Source organism: Solanum tuberosum, unplaced genomic scaffold (assembly GCF_000226075.1).
Source record: "Solanum tuberosum cultivar DM 1-3 516 R44 unplaced genomic scaffold, SolTub_3.0 scf00063, whole genome shotgun sequence".
Lineage (NCBI taxonomy): Eukaryota > Viridiplantae > Streptophyta > Magnoliopsida > Solanales > Solanaceae > Solanum > Solanum tuberosum.
In genome coordinates this window covers 1,902,161-1,920,031 of record NW_006238988.1, presented here as the reverse complement: position 1 = coordinate 1,920,031, position 17,871 = coordinate 1,902,161, and the positions used below count along the sequence as shown (strand labels likewise).

General features: G+C 29.0%; 1 protein-coding gene across 1 annotated transcript; it reads right to left on the bottom strand.

Moving 5' to 3' along the window:
- Positions 1-4,567: 4,567 nt before the first annotated feature.
- LOC102587253 (aldehyde dehydrogenase family 3 member F1-like) lies at positions 4,568-16,708 on the bottom strand. The gene is made up of 10 exons (XM_006345212.2): positions 16,426-16,708; positions 14,104-14,172; positions 13,714-13,810; positions 11,026-11,232; positions 9,923-10,047; positions 9,138-9,242; positions 8,842-9,014; positions 6,935-7,025; positions 6,197-6,346; positions 4,568-4,951 (listed from the first exon to the last, which is right to left on the bottom strand). Exons 1-10 carry the CDS (start codon positions 16,669-16,671, stop codon positions 4,712-4,714), a joined length of 1,503 nt encoding a protein of 500 aa, XP_006345274.2. The 5' UTR covers positions 16,672-16,708; the 3' UTR covers positions 4,568-4,711.
- Positions 16,709-17,871: the final 1,163 nt, after the last annotated feature.

Sequence of the window (17,871 nt, the reverse complement as noted above, 5' to 3'; positions counted from 1 at the left end):
TAATGTGATGTCTTTTATTATGGATGTCATGTCTTTATTTACTTTTTTTTTCTTTTCTGTTTGAGTTTGTAATTTTTTCTATAAATTTAATATTACACCACCTAGACATTTTGTTATATTTTTCTTCATACGTATCCTTTTTATAGCCAATTTCTTTTTTGATTATTAAAACTTACGTTTAGTAATGAATATATATTAATTCCTCTGATATAATAAGAGATTTTCATGAAGCATTAAAAATATTAAACCTCCAACATCTAACATAAGATTTTCATGCTATATTTTGTGAAAAGTGATATTCTTGTGTCAAACTTACATACAAAAGGACTTAGTGATGAATTTATGTACACTCCACTATGATATATTTACTTATACAAATGAACTTTTTTAATGTCAATTAGGGGACAAACGTGCATCACACGTTTTCATGACTAGTTTAGAAAATATGAGTGATCCATTAAAGTAAATATGATTTAAATAGACTCCTTTTACCTCATATGGGCTGAAATTGCCACCCATAATTGTCACATAGTTAAGGAAATGTTTGATAGACATGCATACATCTGTTTTCTGTTTAAGCATAAATATCCAAGTCATTGTAGTGAAATCATCAACAATTGTCAAAAAGTACTTGTTTCCCTCAAAAGTTGTTGTTTAATAAGGACCTCATAGATCTACATGAATCAAATCAAATGAACTAATGCTCTTTATACTATTAGAAGTAAAAGGTAGCTTGCTTATTTAGCACAATGACACACCATGCACTTAGCTATTAATTCTTGACAATTTTTTATATCAAAAGAAAACAATTTCTTAAGTATTATAATAGACACGTGATCACATCTTTTATGTTGAAGCCCTACATCACACTTGATTTTTCCACAACGAGCTTCATTTGCACTTGCATCCATACTGTTATTCAGTAAATTGTATTTAGCTTGAGATAGAAGATATAAATCATCCTCTTCCTTATCAATCTCTTTCACCTTCTCAGTGAAGAGATCTTGGAAGACACAAATCAGGAAAAGGAGGGGTTGCTGAACATTTAAGCTCTTTGGTAATTTTAGATACTGATAATAAGTTGAACTTAAATTGAGGAATATGAAAAACATTTGATACAGTACTCCTATTTGATATGTAATTATCTCTTATATGAGTGACATGAGTTATCTCCATTAGGCAAATGCATTTTTTTGGATCAGTAGACTTCTATTATATTCTTTTTAAGTAATTTAATGTTAGAAGCCATATGATTTGTGGCTCTTCTATCTATGATCAACCACCAGAAATTGAAATAGCTTTAGGCACACCTACATTATTTGTTAATGGTGCAGATGTAGAGTTGGGATTTAGAGCTTTGTTTGGTATCTTGAGGATCTGCTCATACTATTCAAGTGTGAAGATATAGCTCTCGAGTTGTTGAATGTATGACCCAGGATTCTCCTGAGATTTGGAACCTGGACATTATCTTGTGGCCCAATTTTTGACTATATACATTAGTATTTTGAGCATATCCGAACTGATTTAGATTTTTAATATTCTGAGCACCTGAATGAATATCATTTTCTTGGACCAAGTTAGCATTGTATCAATTTTTGATTGTATACATTATACATTCACTTGTTCATAGTGAGCTTGATTAAAGAATGGGAAAATAACTAACTAAACTTAACTAACTTTTAATTTGTTAGTTATAACTAACTAATTTCCTCACTAACTATTGATACATATGATTCCGAATCCAAGTCGGGCACCACTAAGAAACAACCTGCTAAGTATGGATAGTCCTATTATTGTTATACTACTTGAATCCTATTTGGATTATACTACTATAGTATGAGAGACATCCTATAGTGTATATATACACATCCTTGTACAGAAGTAAAGCGAGCCACATAAAAATAATAATTGAGATATATCTTTCGTGGTTTTATATGGTATCAGAGCCAGACCCTTCCCAATTTGTTGGTCACCGATGATGGCCCCCATTTAGAGGTGTTCACGCTGCAGTTGAGGTCTGAGCGTGTGGGGGAGTGTTAAGATATCTCACATCGATAGAGGGATGGGAATTTGGTGTCCTTATATGGACTTGGACAAACTTCCCCTCACCATCTGCCTCCTCACCATCTCCTCCAACAATTGAGCCAACTTGCTTCACTGAAGCAAATAAATACAAAGAATGGAGAGCAGCCATGACATCAGAAATGGATGCTTTGCTCCGCAATAATACATGGTCCTTGGTCCCTTATGATCTATCAATGAATGTTCTGGGGTGCAAATGGGTGTTTCGTATTAAAAGAAATCCCACTGGTGCTATTGATCGTTATAAGGTTCGCCTCGTCGCCAAAGGATTCCATCAACTGGAAGGCCACGATTACTCTGAAACTTTCAGTCTGGTCGTCAAACCAGCCACAATTCGCATCGTCCTTTCCATGGCAGCAACACATCGTTGGTCTTTACACCAATTAGATGTCCAAAATGCTTTCTTGCACGGGGAGCTTCAAGAGCAAGTTTTCATGTCTCAACCATCAGGTTTTACTCATCCTATTGATCCTAACCACGTATGTCACCTAAAGAAGTCCCTCTACGGCCTCAAACAAGCACCCAAGGGCCTGGTATATGCGACTTCTTTATTTTTCTCGAGCATATGAGATTTGCTGCCTCAAAATCAGACACTTCTCTGTTTATTTACAGAGAAAATGGTGTAACAAAATATATCTTGGTCTATGTAGATGATATAATAATTACGGGGAGTCACACCTCATTTTTGGATTCCATTATTTAAGCTCGGGCCTGAATTTTCCATACGTGATTTGGGTCCTTTAAGCTACTTTCTTGGTGTTCAAGTTTCTACAGGGCCAGATGGTATTTTCCTCTCTCAACACCAATATATCAGCAATCTTCTTTCCAAGGCTGGCATGCAACACTGCAAACCTTTAGTAACCCCTATGGCAGTGAATACAAAGCTTCATAGAGAGGACAACCCACTATTTTCTGATGCAACTATGTATCGCCATGTTGTCGGCACATTACAATATGTCACTCTCACACGCCCGGACCTTGCATTTGTGGTTAATAAAGTATGTCAATTCATGCACAATCCCACGAAAAATCACTGGGCTGCTGTTAAATAGATATTGCGCTACTTACAACACACTCAATATCATCGCTTTCACATTCCTTGCTCATCTAATTTGCTACTTCAGGCTTTTACTGATTCGGATTGGGCAGGCTGCATAGATAATCGCAAATCCACAAGTGGCTATGCAATCTATTTAGGTGTTGCTCTTGTCTCTTGGTCCTCGAAGAAACAACGCACTGTCTCCAGGTCCTCCATTGAATCTGAGTACAAAGCTCTTGCCGATGCAGCTGCTGAATTAACTTGGGTCCAATCTCTCTTGTCTGAGTTAGGCGTGTGTCTCCCAAAGGCTCCAATTCTTTGGTGTGACAACATTGGTGCGACGTACATTTTCATTAATCCAGTATTTCATGCTCGGACGAAGCACGTTGAAATTTATTTTCATTTTGTTCGTGACAAGGTTGCTCGAAAAGATCTCTTTGTGCAATTCTTATCCTCCAAGGATCAAATTGCGGATGTTTTTACTAAGCCTCTCTCGTCCACCAGGTTTGAGTTCATGCGATCCAAGCTGAATGTGCCTTCTCCACCATCAGCTTGCAAGGGGAGTATTGATACATAGGATTCCGAATCCAAGTCGGGCACCACTAAGAGACAACATGCTGAGTATGGATAGTCCTATTATTGTTATACTACTTGAATCCTATTTGGATTATACTACTGTAGTATGAGAGACATCCTATAGTGTATATATACACATCCTTGTACAGAAGTAAAGCGAGCCACATAATAATAATAATTGAGTTATATCTTTCGTGGTTTTATACTAACAATGTGAAGTACTCTTCTGCCTTGTTATCCTTCAACATAAATGTTCTTTCAAGTTAATAAAATGTTCCATTTGTTATAATACAATATCTTGGTTTTTATTCTCAAAATTTTTATTGATATATAATAAGTTTTATGTAGGTTAATTCAAAATTCTAAAATATCACATAAAGTTCTATTGTTTTTTTTAAAACTAAAAACTTATAAAAAAAATTTTAAAAACTTGAGGACATGCAAATCTTAGTACCTCTGTTGTTGGCTACCTGAACTCTCACAATTTTTAAGTAATAGTAGATGCGAGAGGACCTATCACTCCCAAATGTTTACTAAAACATTTTTAAATTTATAACAATTTATAAAGTTACAATCCATAATTTATAAAAATAAGTTAAAGAGATTGTGCTGATAACGTAATATTATAAAATGAAAAAAAAAAGTAATACAAAACAAGAAAAGTAGATAAAACAAGTAGAAAGGAGAGTATTATTATTTTTCATCTAAGTGTGTATCTAGCAAAGACTTGTAAAATCTTTATTTATAAGACTACATTACAAAATCTTTTATTTATAGGATTACATTAAGTAATATTAAAAGGTATCATGAACATAACTATTACCTATTTAGGGATTATGACAAAGAAGAGTTGTAACAGTAATGGAAAATCACAATAAAAACATTTATTCCTCTGTGAGTTTTGAATGGAAATGGACATCCACACTTCAATTGTAAATTACATACCAAACTAATAATTAAATTACAAGTACAAATAATTGCAACTATAAAATGGGGCAAACATATATATGTATATCAAGCCTTTTTTAGTCCTAGTGTAATAAGAACTATACTAAGATAATCATATATAAAAGCAGATTTAAAGAGTTGAAGTGTATGATCACTCCAAGGAGGATATCTAAACCAAATGTCTGTAAGAAAGCTCCTTCTTGCAATTGCTTTCTCATGGCTAAATGTATCAAATGAAAATTTTCCATGGTATCTTCCAAAGCCACTTTGTCCTACTCCTCCAAATGGAAGTGTATCAGCTGCATACTGCATTTGTATGTGTAGCAAAGTCATTATGATGATTAGTTTGATCATTAAATCACAATGAAGATTGGTGTTATGAAGAGAAATATTATTGAGAGGGGGTTCTAGAATTATTCTAAATGTAACTAACTTATTTTGGAGTGTCATGTTATATATTTGATTCAAAGTATAAAAATTCAAATAATTTACTTTTTAGCTAATTTGGTTAAAGTTGGATGACCTTTTATATATGTGACAAAAATGGAAAGATATTTTTCACTTTTGTGTGATAAACTTCAAAGTTTAGGATTTTTGTGATAAAAATAGAAAATTAATGTTTGACTCTGAATGCATATTTGAATCTTTAAGATGTTGTCTTTAGATTTCAATACTACATGATTATGACCGTTTTTCAACATTAAAATATGTGTAATTTATTTATTTTTACATGTAATAAATATATGATTAAAGTTAAATATTAGAAATATATAAATTTCATATATAAAATCACTATTTGATTATAAAAACTATCTGTGTTCGTTAGTAATGGTGGAGATGATTTGTTGTGGTGATGGTTGGTGCTAGTGGCTAGTAACAATTGTGGTGATCATAGTTATGATGGTGGAGGTGTTTGGTGTAGTAGTGACGTCGCGATAGAGGTGGTGTAGTAGTGGTGGTGACGGTGATGGTGGAGTTGATCAATTTTAGTAGTTGGCAGCGGTTGAAGAATGTGTGGTGATTGATGATGGTGTTGATAGTAGTATTGGTCGTGGCTGAAGAATGTGTAGTGATTGACGATGGTGTTGATGATAGTTGACGGTAGTGCTAATTATGAAGGCAGAGGTGATTAGTAATTGGAATTGACCACAATGATAGAGTGGTTGATGGTGATAACAGAGACGGTGAGAATGGTGATGACAGTGAATATTATTATAATAATGAAGGTGATAAATTAAATAGCGACTAACAGTAATGATTGACAGTTGGTGATTGACTGATTGCAATGGCGAAATGGTTGGTGGTGATGGCTAGAGACAATGGTGGTGATTATTGACAACAAATATGGTTAGTAATGGTGTTTGATAGTTAAGAACAAAGTCATGGTAAAAATTGTTCAAGATCCTAATAATTAAAATATATTCATCAAATAAATACTTAAATATCAATGTAACCAATACACTAAATGACCTAAAATCTCTCTTTGTAGCAAACTAACATTATTTCATAAATGTGAAAAAATAAAAGTGAATTAAAGGGAAAGAAACTTACTTGAATGATTGTATCATTGAACACCAAACTTCCTGAAGATGTTCCTTTTGTAATCTTTCTTTTGAACTCTTCATTCTTGGTAAAGGCATATATAGTAAGTGGCTTAGGCCTTGCATTGATAAATTCAATACTATCCTCAATTTTATCCAACTAATGACAAATAAATAAATAAAAAAATTAACCATAATTAGAACAAGTATTCCCCTTTTTAGGCAAAAATAAAATAAAATGATGAATACATGTTAGTTATTAATTTTTTAATCAATAATACATAATCCTCTACATTTTTTTAAAAAAAATATACACACTCGTCAAATAAAATATCGTTCAACTAATAAGTTGATGTTAAATGAGTTGATATACCAACATTATACATTATAATTCAAGGTCAATATATTTTTTGCCAATCAAACTAAACTTCTAAAAATATATTGGACTTGTAATAGAGGGGCAATATATCGAAGGTTATTATAAGGCTTAAATCAAATTATATTTAAAATATAATCGAAATTGTCAGAAGTTGAAGTAGTTAGAGAAAAGAGTAAAAAAGGTAATGGGCAAGGGAAAGATAAAAAGACGGGATTTTACAATTCATAATTTTAGTTAGAAAAGGGATTATTTGTGAAAATTTATGGATGCAATGGAACATATTCTCTAATTTTCTCGTTTAGTATTCTGAACCTTGAATCTTGAACCTTTTTATGGGTTCGAAAAATAATATTATAATATATGTCTTACTGTTATGATAGGGAGCAATGGGCCAAAAATTTCTTCAGTCATGATTGTAGATTGCATGGGAGGATCCAGTAATACTGTGGGCTCAATGTACCTGCATTTACACATATAATCACTCAAAAAATTAAAGAGCAAATTATAGAAATCACATACTTTTAAGGTAAAATTACAATCTATTCCTTAAAAATTTATAATTACAGAAATCCCTCAAACAGATACAATAATATAAGCGCTGATACATTAAATCTGATGCGCGAGATACAATAATATAAGCCCTGATACATTAATCTGATGTGCGAGATAACAATTAATATAAGCGCTGATACATTAAATCTGATGCGCGAGATACAATAATATAAGCGCTGATACATTAATCTGATGCGCGAGATACTAATAATATAAGCCTGATACATTAATCTGATGTGCGAGATAACAATTAATATAAGCGCTGATACATTAATCTGATGCGCGAGATACTAATAATATAAGCCTGATACATTAATCTGATGTGCGAGATACAATAATATAAGCCCTGATACATTAATCTGATGTGCGAGATACAATAATATAAGCCCTGATACATTAATCTGATGTGCGAGATACAATAATATAAGCCCTGATACATTAATCTGATGTGCGAGATAACAATTAATATAAGCGCTGATACATTAAATCTGATGCGCGAGATACAATAATATAAGCCCTGATACATTAATCTGATGTGCGAGATACAATAATATAAGCGCTGATACATTAATCTGATGCGCGAGATACACTAATATAAGCCCTGATACATTAATCTGATGTGCGAGATAACAATTAATATAAGCGCTGATACATTAATCTGATGCGCGAGATACAATAATATAAGCGCTGATACACTAATTTGATGCGCGAAAATGAGGAATTTTGGAGATTTGTAAAACTTAAAGGGAATAATGGTAATAAGTAAACTAAAAGGTGGATTTCCATAATTTTTCCAAAATTAAATGCACTGTTGTTGGCAACTTTTAAAATAACACAAGCTAATAATTTAAATTAAATATATGTGCTGTTTGGTATGAAGACAATATTTTTTTTAAAATAAATTATTGTGGGGTTTAGTTTTGGTTATTGAAGAAACTTTTTTCAAGGAATATATTTTCTTATAACAAGAGGAAGAAATTGTTTTCCTCACTTATTGATAGTGCATTATATTACTTCATCTCATTAATACTTAAATATTATTATCAATCCTAATACATAAAATTGACCATTTAATTGCATGATTTTTCATCAAATATGTCGGTCTTTAATTTTTAAAGAGCTGGTCTTTAAGTATTGTTTTTAAAAATTGAATTCATGAAATATTATAATGCGTTATTTTCAGAGATTGTGAAAGATATTCTACTAGAAATATTCTTTTTATTACTTTGACTCATAAAATATAAACTTATATAGTATGATAAAGTTATTTGTCTTGAGAGACAATAATTAAAAATCAAACACAAAATTAAAAAATAATGTAAATGACCCAAAATTGACTTAAAACACTATGTAATTGATAGCTCTATGATTATAAATAGTATTTGTTAGCATATATTTAAAAAAAAAAAATACTTTTACTAACCATCATTATAACAATAAGATATCCAATATAATTAAATATGGACCACATTTCCCAAAGATCATTTTATGAAAAGAATGTGTTTTTTTTCCTCATATCAACTACACTTTAATGTAAAACTACAACAATAACAATAACAACATATCCAATATATACTCATAAAAGTGAAATTTAGAGAAGATAATGTGTACGCAGATCTTATGGTCACTACTTTAGAGATAGAGATGTTATTTCCGATAAACCCTTGATTCTTTAGTGTAAAAACTATATAAATTAAAATGTGGGGAAAATTAAAGTTACTCACAGATTATCTTCATCAGATGATCCTCCATATATAACTGATTTTTTTACCATTGGCTCATCTAAGAGATTCTTTAATCTCAAGAAATGATTTCTGTTAACTATCCTTGAAATTGAATGTGATTCTTTTGGATTTTCTCCAAACATTTTTGGAATCCCAAGTTTAATTAGTTTTACCTAGTGCAACATTGAAATGAGAATTAATTATTAGTATTTGATGACAAACCAATATATATTTATCAAAATTATTACTTATCAACTTTCCTTGAATAACGCAATCACATCAAATCCAATACGTACCAGTTCGTTGACAAACGTCTTGTCGACAAGGATATAATCAATTCCAATACATGCTTGGCCAGCACAACTCCCAAACTTTCCGGAAAGAATTCTTTTAATTGCAATCTATGAGAAGTGAAAGAAAAAAAAAACAGATATTAGATAAAATTAGTACATGATAAATCAAATTATTAAGAAAAAAACTTTGATGTTAAAATGTTTGAAGCAAATGGTTTGCATTAAAGAGTTTAAATAGTTAGAAACAAAGGAGTTAACATGTTGGTTTAATATTTAACTTTGATGTTAAAATGTTTGAAGCAAATGGTTTGCATTAAAGAGTTTAAATAGTTAGAAACAAAGGAGATAACATATTGGTTTAATATTTGAATTGTCTTACGATGCTTTAAATAGTTAAAATTATGGTACTTTTATTTTTCAAATTTCTCTCACACTTATTCACATATCTAAAATTTAGAACTATTTTTATAAAAAAAAAATCATCGAAAAATAATCAAAGTTTTTATTTTCTTTTAGTAGAAATTATGTATGGTGTTTAGTTTTTCCTTCCTACAATCGACGCGCTAACATGCTTTAATTTATTCGACCTTCCTTTCCATTCAAGCTAGCGAAGGCGCTCCTATATTTAACTATTTAACTACTATTCATCTAGATCACATATTGGCACGTACATAATGCATTATAATCAAAAGATAGAAAAAGAAAAGAAGATTTATGCATACGTGCACTATTTTTAAAAAAAAAATTAAACAAACTTGAAAATAGAGAGAAAAGAAAGTTGAGTTTACTTTTTTATCCCAAGAACTTGAGAGTGAATCAATGATAACAGGGCATTTTCCCCCTAATTCAAGGGTCACCGGAGTCAAATGCTTGGCTGCAGCACCCATAACAGTTTGAGCCACTTTTGGACTCCCTGTAAAAAATTTGAGAATATAAATGTATTAAAATTGATATCATTCATTTATATGAGATATAGTATGCTAGTATATATTGTATATCACTATGCATATCACAATAATTAAAATGAAATTGATATCAATTATTATATTCAATCATCGAAATTGTATCAATATTTATGTTGTATATCATAAATGATAAAAAATGAGATACACCCAAATTCAGTCTCAACAATCAATCTGAAAATCAAGAGCACCTGATATTGCTAAGCAATAATTATTTCTACAAAATGTACAATTTTTATCACCAGTGATATGCAATCATCATTGAATATTTGAGATGATAATTCGTCAGCATTATCAAGGCGAATAGACTTGGTATAATAATTATTAGAAAACCCATGTATGTATAATTATATTATTTGTATCAAATAAATTTATATATACCAGATTATGAGATACTCTCTCCATTCCATATTAAGTTAATTTTTGAGTGTTTCACATCCTTTAAGAAAAGTAGATTAAGACATAAATTGAACCTAGTTTTCTATTTTTACCCTTATTAATTATTGTCAAATTTATGATTAAATTAACTAAATATTAATTAATCACTAATTCCAATACTAACTAATGAAGGGTAAAATTGGAAGAACACTCTAAAATAGTCTTGAAAAGTGAACAATTAAGTTAATTTGAAAAATGAAAAATGCCTCAAAAATTAACTTAATATGGAATGGAGAGAGTAACAACAGACACAGATGAGATCATCTAAAAAAAGTTATGATTAGATTCATAAAATAAATATCTAAACAACCTACTAAGTAAATAACTGTAAGATACATAATTATTTCCAAGCAAAATCTGAAGGAAGATCTCGGACAAATAGTTAGGTAAAATCAACATTGCATATATAGTGTGTGTCTACAAGTGGATCTTGTGCAAGAGAGAGAAGACATATAAAAAGGAAAATAAATTGGGGAAATTTATATTCAAACCTGTAAAGAAAATCTTGTCCCATTTTTGTTGCAACAATTTGTCACCAACTGTATAATCACCTTCAATGACTTTAATAGCTTTGTTATCCAAATAATTGGGAATTATTTTGGCCAACACTGATGAAGATGCTGGAGCCTGATCTGAAGGTTTCAACACCACCACATTTCCAGCTGCTATTGCTCCAATTAGTGGTTCCAATGATAAACCTATGTTCAATGGAAAAATATATGATTCCTTAGCTTGTATTTCTAGGGTACGACTTCAAGGGATGGACTCGATCGAACGGCCAACCACTTGCTATTTTTGTAGGAGATGAAATCCAAAGGATTATTATTAGCGTGTAGTAGATTGGCCCGAGTGCGTACTAGGCCAGTCGAAAAGAAATTTTATCAATAGATTGAATGGTAGATAAAGGATCCAGACCTAATTCGACTTCAAAAGCTAATTTAAAGGGTGGAGGATCAAGTCTTATAATGAGATTACTCATTTCATTAATAATCAATGTAGGACTTTTTCATTCTTTAACACCCCACATCTCATGCACAGTGTTGGTCGGGGATCTGGTGTGTGGGCAGTTTTTAATTTAGAAGTCCGATATTGTGGAGGTGGATCTTGCTCTATACCATAAAAAGATATGGGACAATGACTTTTAACTTTTTGTTTTTCTGATCTCTCATTGGGCAACTGATTAATGTTTTGAGGCTCGACTAATATAAATTTGGCATAATACATAAATGCGTCATTTAACTTGGTTTCAGTTGACATCTATGCCCTTTAACTTTTGGTGTGCACAAGTAGGCACTCAAACTTGTATAAAATTAAACAAGTAGACACACGCGTTCTACATGCATATTAACGTAAGACATCAAGGATGTGAATTGCCACATAGAACACCACATATGACGCATGTGTCTACTTGTTCAATTTTTTTCAAATTTAAGTGTCTACTTCTACATACCAAAAGTTAAAAGGCTTATATATCAACTAAAGTCAAGTTAAAAAACATATTTATGCGTTATGCCTATAAATTTACATTGAAAAATCACTTTACGAAACTCTTCCTACCAAAAGAGACTACATATTCAATGATTCAAACCCGAATGAGCTTCTGATTAAAAATAAAGTATCTATCATTCCGATACAAATATTTAATGGTATTTAAAGTAATACTTTTACTTCATCTTATCTTAGCAGAAAATTACTCCATCCATTCATTTTTACTTGTCATTTTTTACATATAAAAAAAATAATTGTTTTCATGTTTTACCCTCAATATTAAATACTTATACTCAAATCATTTTTTAAGACCTAATACTAAATATCATTTAATAGGATAGTTTAATAAAATACTTATATCAATAATTTCTTTCTTAACGAGTGTGTCAAGTCAAACAGTAACAAATAAAAATAAACAGATGAAATATTTTATCATACCAATTAATGAATTATTAGTATGGTGCAAATTACAAAGCATGGCCTATAATATTAGGAAAATCTTAATATTTCAATTGATTAATTTCCTAAAATTCTATTCTTTTTCGTGTGTGTTTTATTTAGCACCTTATAATCTTCACTCTATTTCCTTTTTTTATCCTATTTTTTATTAAAAAACAAAATAGTAAAAAAAGAATGATGGTACAACATTAATGATGAGTTGATATTTTGGGTAGGATGACTTTTGGTGTGACATTAATAAAAACAATTTAGGTATTGAAGAAGGCAATAAAAACAATATTAATTGTTGGATGCAACGACAAGTGCGTGTAAGTTTCTTCCTCATATTACTCTCCGTCCAATAATAGTTTATTATTGAACGAAGAAAATAAGTTAATAGTTGTTCACTATATTATTTTAAAATATTTAATAATATTTATCCATTTTACAAAATTAATAAATAATTTTACATTTAGTTTTTAATTACTTTTCTCATTAATTATAATTATTTCTCTATTACATTTTCAAAACATTCTATTTATTATATTCAAAGAGTGATCTAGTAAAATTACCTTTCTATTTATAATTTTTAAAGATGTATGCAAAGTCAATAATGAACAAGTATTTTTGAAGTATTAATTTACTATTCTCTTCGTCCCATTTTAGGTGTCATTCTTTTTTTTAGTCCGTTCCAAAAGAAATCACCTTACTATAATTAAAAATAATTTAAATTTAATATACTTATTTTATCCTTAATAAAATTATTTTCAACCACACAAATATCTAAAAATTATTACAAATTTCAAAAAGTCCTCTTTTAATTTTATTTTTATACTCTAATATTAAAGAACTAGTGAAGGTATGGAGTACTGCATTATTTATTGATGTCACACCATAATTATTAATTAAAGAGGGAACATTAAACACTAACTTTTTTATTTTTTATTTTGCTTTGATCATGAATTCCGCCAAGTTTGACTGTGATAACGATCATAAAATTTGTAATTTTCTAACAAAGTCAGAAAATTTCAAATCAAAATATAAAATATACCGACTCCGTCCATTTTAGTTGTCATGTTGTGCTTTTTAAAAATTTATTTGATTAATTTTTAAAGTTAAATTAGATTACATTAATTCGATATTTTAAAAAAAAATTAAATATTCAAAAATTATACAAAAAATACTATAAATTATAATTTTTTACATATTAATATGATTAAAAAATATATCGTAAAATATTAATCAAAACTTACTAAAAGGAAAATTCCAAGAGGAAATGATGAGGACTAGACCAAGAGGCTCAGGAAGCAGCTCTGCTGAAGAAGGAAATGCAGCAAGTGGTAATTTGGCCTGTCAATTAATAACAACACTACTTTTAATTTGGACTACATACAAAGTATAACAAGAGTAGTTGTCGTGAGCGTTTGATCATATTTTATCGTAAAAAATATAAAAAAATAATTTTATTCTCAGAGTGAAAAATAATATTTGAAAATTGCAATTGTGTTTGATTATGAATATAAATATAAATATGTATTTTTTGAATCTAAATTCTTGAGAATTTTAAAATTGAATTTCAATATTTTATGGTAAAATGTATTTTTCAGAATTTAATTATGAAAAAAATAAAAAAAATTCATTACCTTTTTGGCAGACATCCATTGTTTTAAACCATCCAGTGCATAATGGACAGATTTTACTGCTGTTCCAACCTATAAATCACAACAGAGACAATTCTTAGTTTTGATGGAATTGCTGTATTTACTCACAATGATAATCATGTTACACTTATAAGAAAATCAAATAAAATTTTGTAGTTAAACAGTAAAAATCTCAATGACAATTCTATTTAATAACGAATTATATGAAAATTTACATAGCAACGAATTAGCTAAAATTAGTGAGGTAGTTTGACGCGGCATGAAGTTTAAGAAAGAAAAGAAGACTTTTAAAACTTGTGGTCCAAAATGAATGATAGAAATTTGTGTGACTGTAAATCATTTTATTAAGGGTAAAATAAACATTTTATAGTTAAATTGTTACTTAATATAGAAATGTGTCGTTCTTTTTGGGACTGACTAAAAAAGAAATTAATCACATAAATTACAATAGAGAGAGTAATAAATTTCATAACTAATTTTTTTTTTTTAATCCTTTAAAATAAATCGTGCCGACATATTACATACTATTTACACAAATGAATAAGCGAAGTGTGCCAATAAGGATTATTCTTAATAAGAGGTCTCGATTTGAGTCATTATGGATATTGTGTACGAAATTATCTTTGTTAGAAAATATTTTAGCTCCTCCCAATATAAAATTTTCCGATATGAATTTGAATTTTAGATTTCATACAAGTTTTAAACAACAAATGGAAAATCAAAAAAGAAAATAAGTAGAGTGTACTTTCCAACCTAATATACTCATCACAAGGTACTTGCTAAAGTTGAGGGCATTCAATTAGCTAGGTTGACACTTCACCCTCTTGGGGCTAGAAGCTTACTTTTGAATTTTCGTTAACTCAATAACTTATATCTGAATCTTGTCTATGTATATATTACTTAAGAAATTTATTAAAATATTTATGAATATTTGATTGTGAAATCAATTAGTAATATAATATTAATATATTAATATTATAATAATAGATAAACTTTAAATTCTGAATTCTGTACTAAAATCTTAATTCACCCCTACCTAAATATTTCAACATTAATGAAATCATGTTTAGAATAGGGCCAAATTGCAAAGGCTAACTACACTTGGAGAACTTGAGTCCATAATATATGAGGAAGGGGGTCCATTTCAACTTTTTCTTATATCATTTAATATATGCTCATGAAATTTATTTTACTATTACTATAACAACCATCATCAAATAAAAGAAAAAAGAACAGCGCAATAAATACCCTCTATATAATGGCAATAAATATTGCCGAAATTTTTTTTTACCCATCTCCTCGTAAATTTTTATAATGTACTTGTTTATAATATTATCACAAAATAATGGAGTTTCATACATGTATTATTTATTGAGAAAATAAATAAATCATTGTATATTATATGTGGCAAATTAGTGTCATAATTTAAAAATAAAAAAATATGAGGCAAATATTTCTAGCAACATAAAAATATTTTTACTCAAATAATGGAGTTTCATGTATATATGTATTTATTGTTTATTGTTTATTTAGATGTAAATGATATTTATTCTAATTGTATAGATTTAGAATGAGTTGATTTCCTCACTTTGAGATAGATTAAATAAATTATAAGATATAAACTTATCAAAATTCAAATAGTACTTGATCATACCAGAATATTCATATAGTTTTAATAATAATAAAAAAAACTCATTATATACTTGATCTTAATTAATATTCAATATATTAAAATGATAAGTTTTATGGTTATCTTCATCGAGTTACAATATTAATGTTTGTTGAAACTCTCTTCATATTGATATGTTATATGTGAATTGAATGAATAGACATTGAGGGTGATGGTTTATGGTAAAAGTTAATTAAGACACTAAAAGGACAATTTTGGAATATCTTAAAATGTTATTAATTACTTTACAAAATAAGTCAATAATAAAATTAACACTTGTTATAAAGAAATTAAAATAGAGGACATGAACGTAATATTACAAACCAAGAAGATTAGAATTATAGAATTATATGAAGGTGAACTTGAAATTATTCCTAAAATATGATTATGATTACTAGAAAAAAAAGTAAGGTTAAACTTCAAAAAAGAAGGTTACTACATACCATCCCATATCACCACAACATAATAAGAAATTAGTCACCAACAAATTTTGTAGCTAAATAATTAAAAAATTTATATCCAATTTAGCGACAAAAACAACAGATTATATGAAAATTCAATTAGCTAGAGGCAATTCAGCGATGAACGATATGAAAATTCAATTAGTCAAGAGCTATTTAGCGATGATGAATTACCTCATCTCTATAAGCCTCAACTCTGTGTTTTCCCAAGTCTTGTTTGAGAGCTTTGAATATATCATCTTCTTTCTCTTCAAGAAGTTTTAACAAATTTTTTAATTGTGACCTTCTCCATGATTCTTCTTTGGTTTTCCCAGACTTAAAAGTCTCTTTTAGGACTTCTAATTCTTTCTCACACTCCAACATCATTTGGGGGGTGGTGGGGTGGGAATTACACAACTTTGTCATTGTGGTAGTACTCATGATATTTAGTTTTCTTTTTAGTTCTTTTCCATTGCTTGATAGTGGTATTTATACTTGCTAACTAGATAGACCCTTCTAGTCTTGAATTAGAAAATAAATGGACATGTACGTGAACCTTTTTAAATTTTTTTAATTATTTAACTCACTTAAATATTAATTATGTGAAATGTTGGTTTACTATCAGAAACAAAGATTTTTTCTTATGAAAATTTATGATATAAATCATGATTTGGTTTTTCCATCTATAATCTATCGAGCTAGATTATTTGGAAAAAAAAAAAAGAATGGTGAGCGAAGCAGATTGTTATTTGAAATAGTGGAAAACTTCATATTTTTTTCACAGGAGGATATTACTCTTCTCTGTCTCAGTTTATGTGATATAGTTTGATATGACACGAAATTTATGAAATAAAGAAAGATTTTTGAAATTTCTGATTTAAACTAAGTCCTACATGTTTGCGTGGCTATAAATTATTTTATATTTTAAAATTAAATTATATTTATATATAAAAATATGTTTTTTTTAACAGCTGACTAAAAATAAAAATAGGTCATATTAATTATTAATTATAGAATAGAGAGAATACTATTTTTCTTTTGTCGCCACTCGCCACTTCAATCAAAATACCTCTAAAATAGTTACTGAGATTTTTTAAGTAGAAAATACAATAATAAAATACTTAGTAATTTTCTAGTACTGGCTCAAATTATAATATTCCAAACTTGTTGTGATTTCCAATTTGTTCATATTATTGTGAGTTTCAATTTTCCAGAACTCCCCAATTATGTTCATGTGTGTTTCAATAACTATTTTAAAGTGTAATTTTAAAAAGGAAAAAGGTCTCATATATCTTACGTTATCGTTACACAAATGACTCACATATATATCCTTTTCCTTTAATGAGAGTGAACAAAATAATTGTAAATTAATTTTTATTAAAAATAATAATCCATGTAGGGATATATTTTATCCTTAATTCTCATACGTTTTTGGTTTACTTTTTAAATTCAATGTAATATGAATTTATTATTTTGATGGTCAAATTTACTCTTTTCACTTATTTTCTTATAATCTTTACTATAGATATCCTAAAAGAAATTTACAGATATAAATACTAAATTAATTACAATAGCAAAAAAAAGTAGTTTTGTTTTATTTTTCTCTTTTTTTATTCACACTTCTTTATTTTTATTTCTCTT

Excerpts from the sequence above, each read along its gene's own strand:
- LOC102587253 (XM_006345212.2), bottom strand. The coding sequence starts at position 16,671 with ATGAGTACTACCACAATGACAAAGTTGTGTAATTCCCACCCCACCACC. Across the intron at positions 9,015-9,137 it reads AGACGTTTGTCAACGAACTG|GTAAAACTAATTAAACTTGG; the intron begins GTACGTATTGGA and ends ATGTTGCACTAG. Across the intron at positions 6,347-6,934 it reads CATTGCTCCCTATCATAACA|TTGGATAAAATTGAGGATAG; the intron begins GTAAGACATATA and ends ATTTGTCATTAG.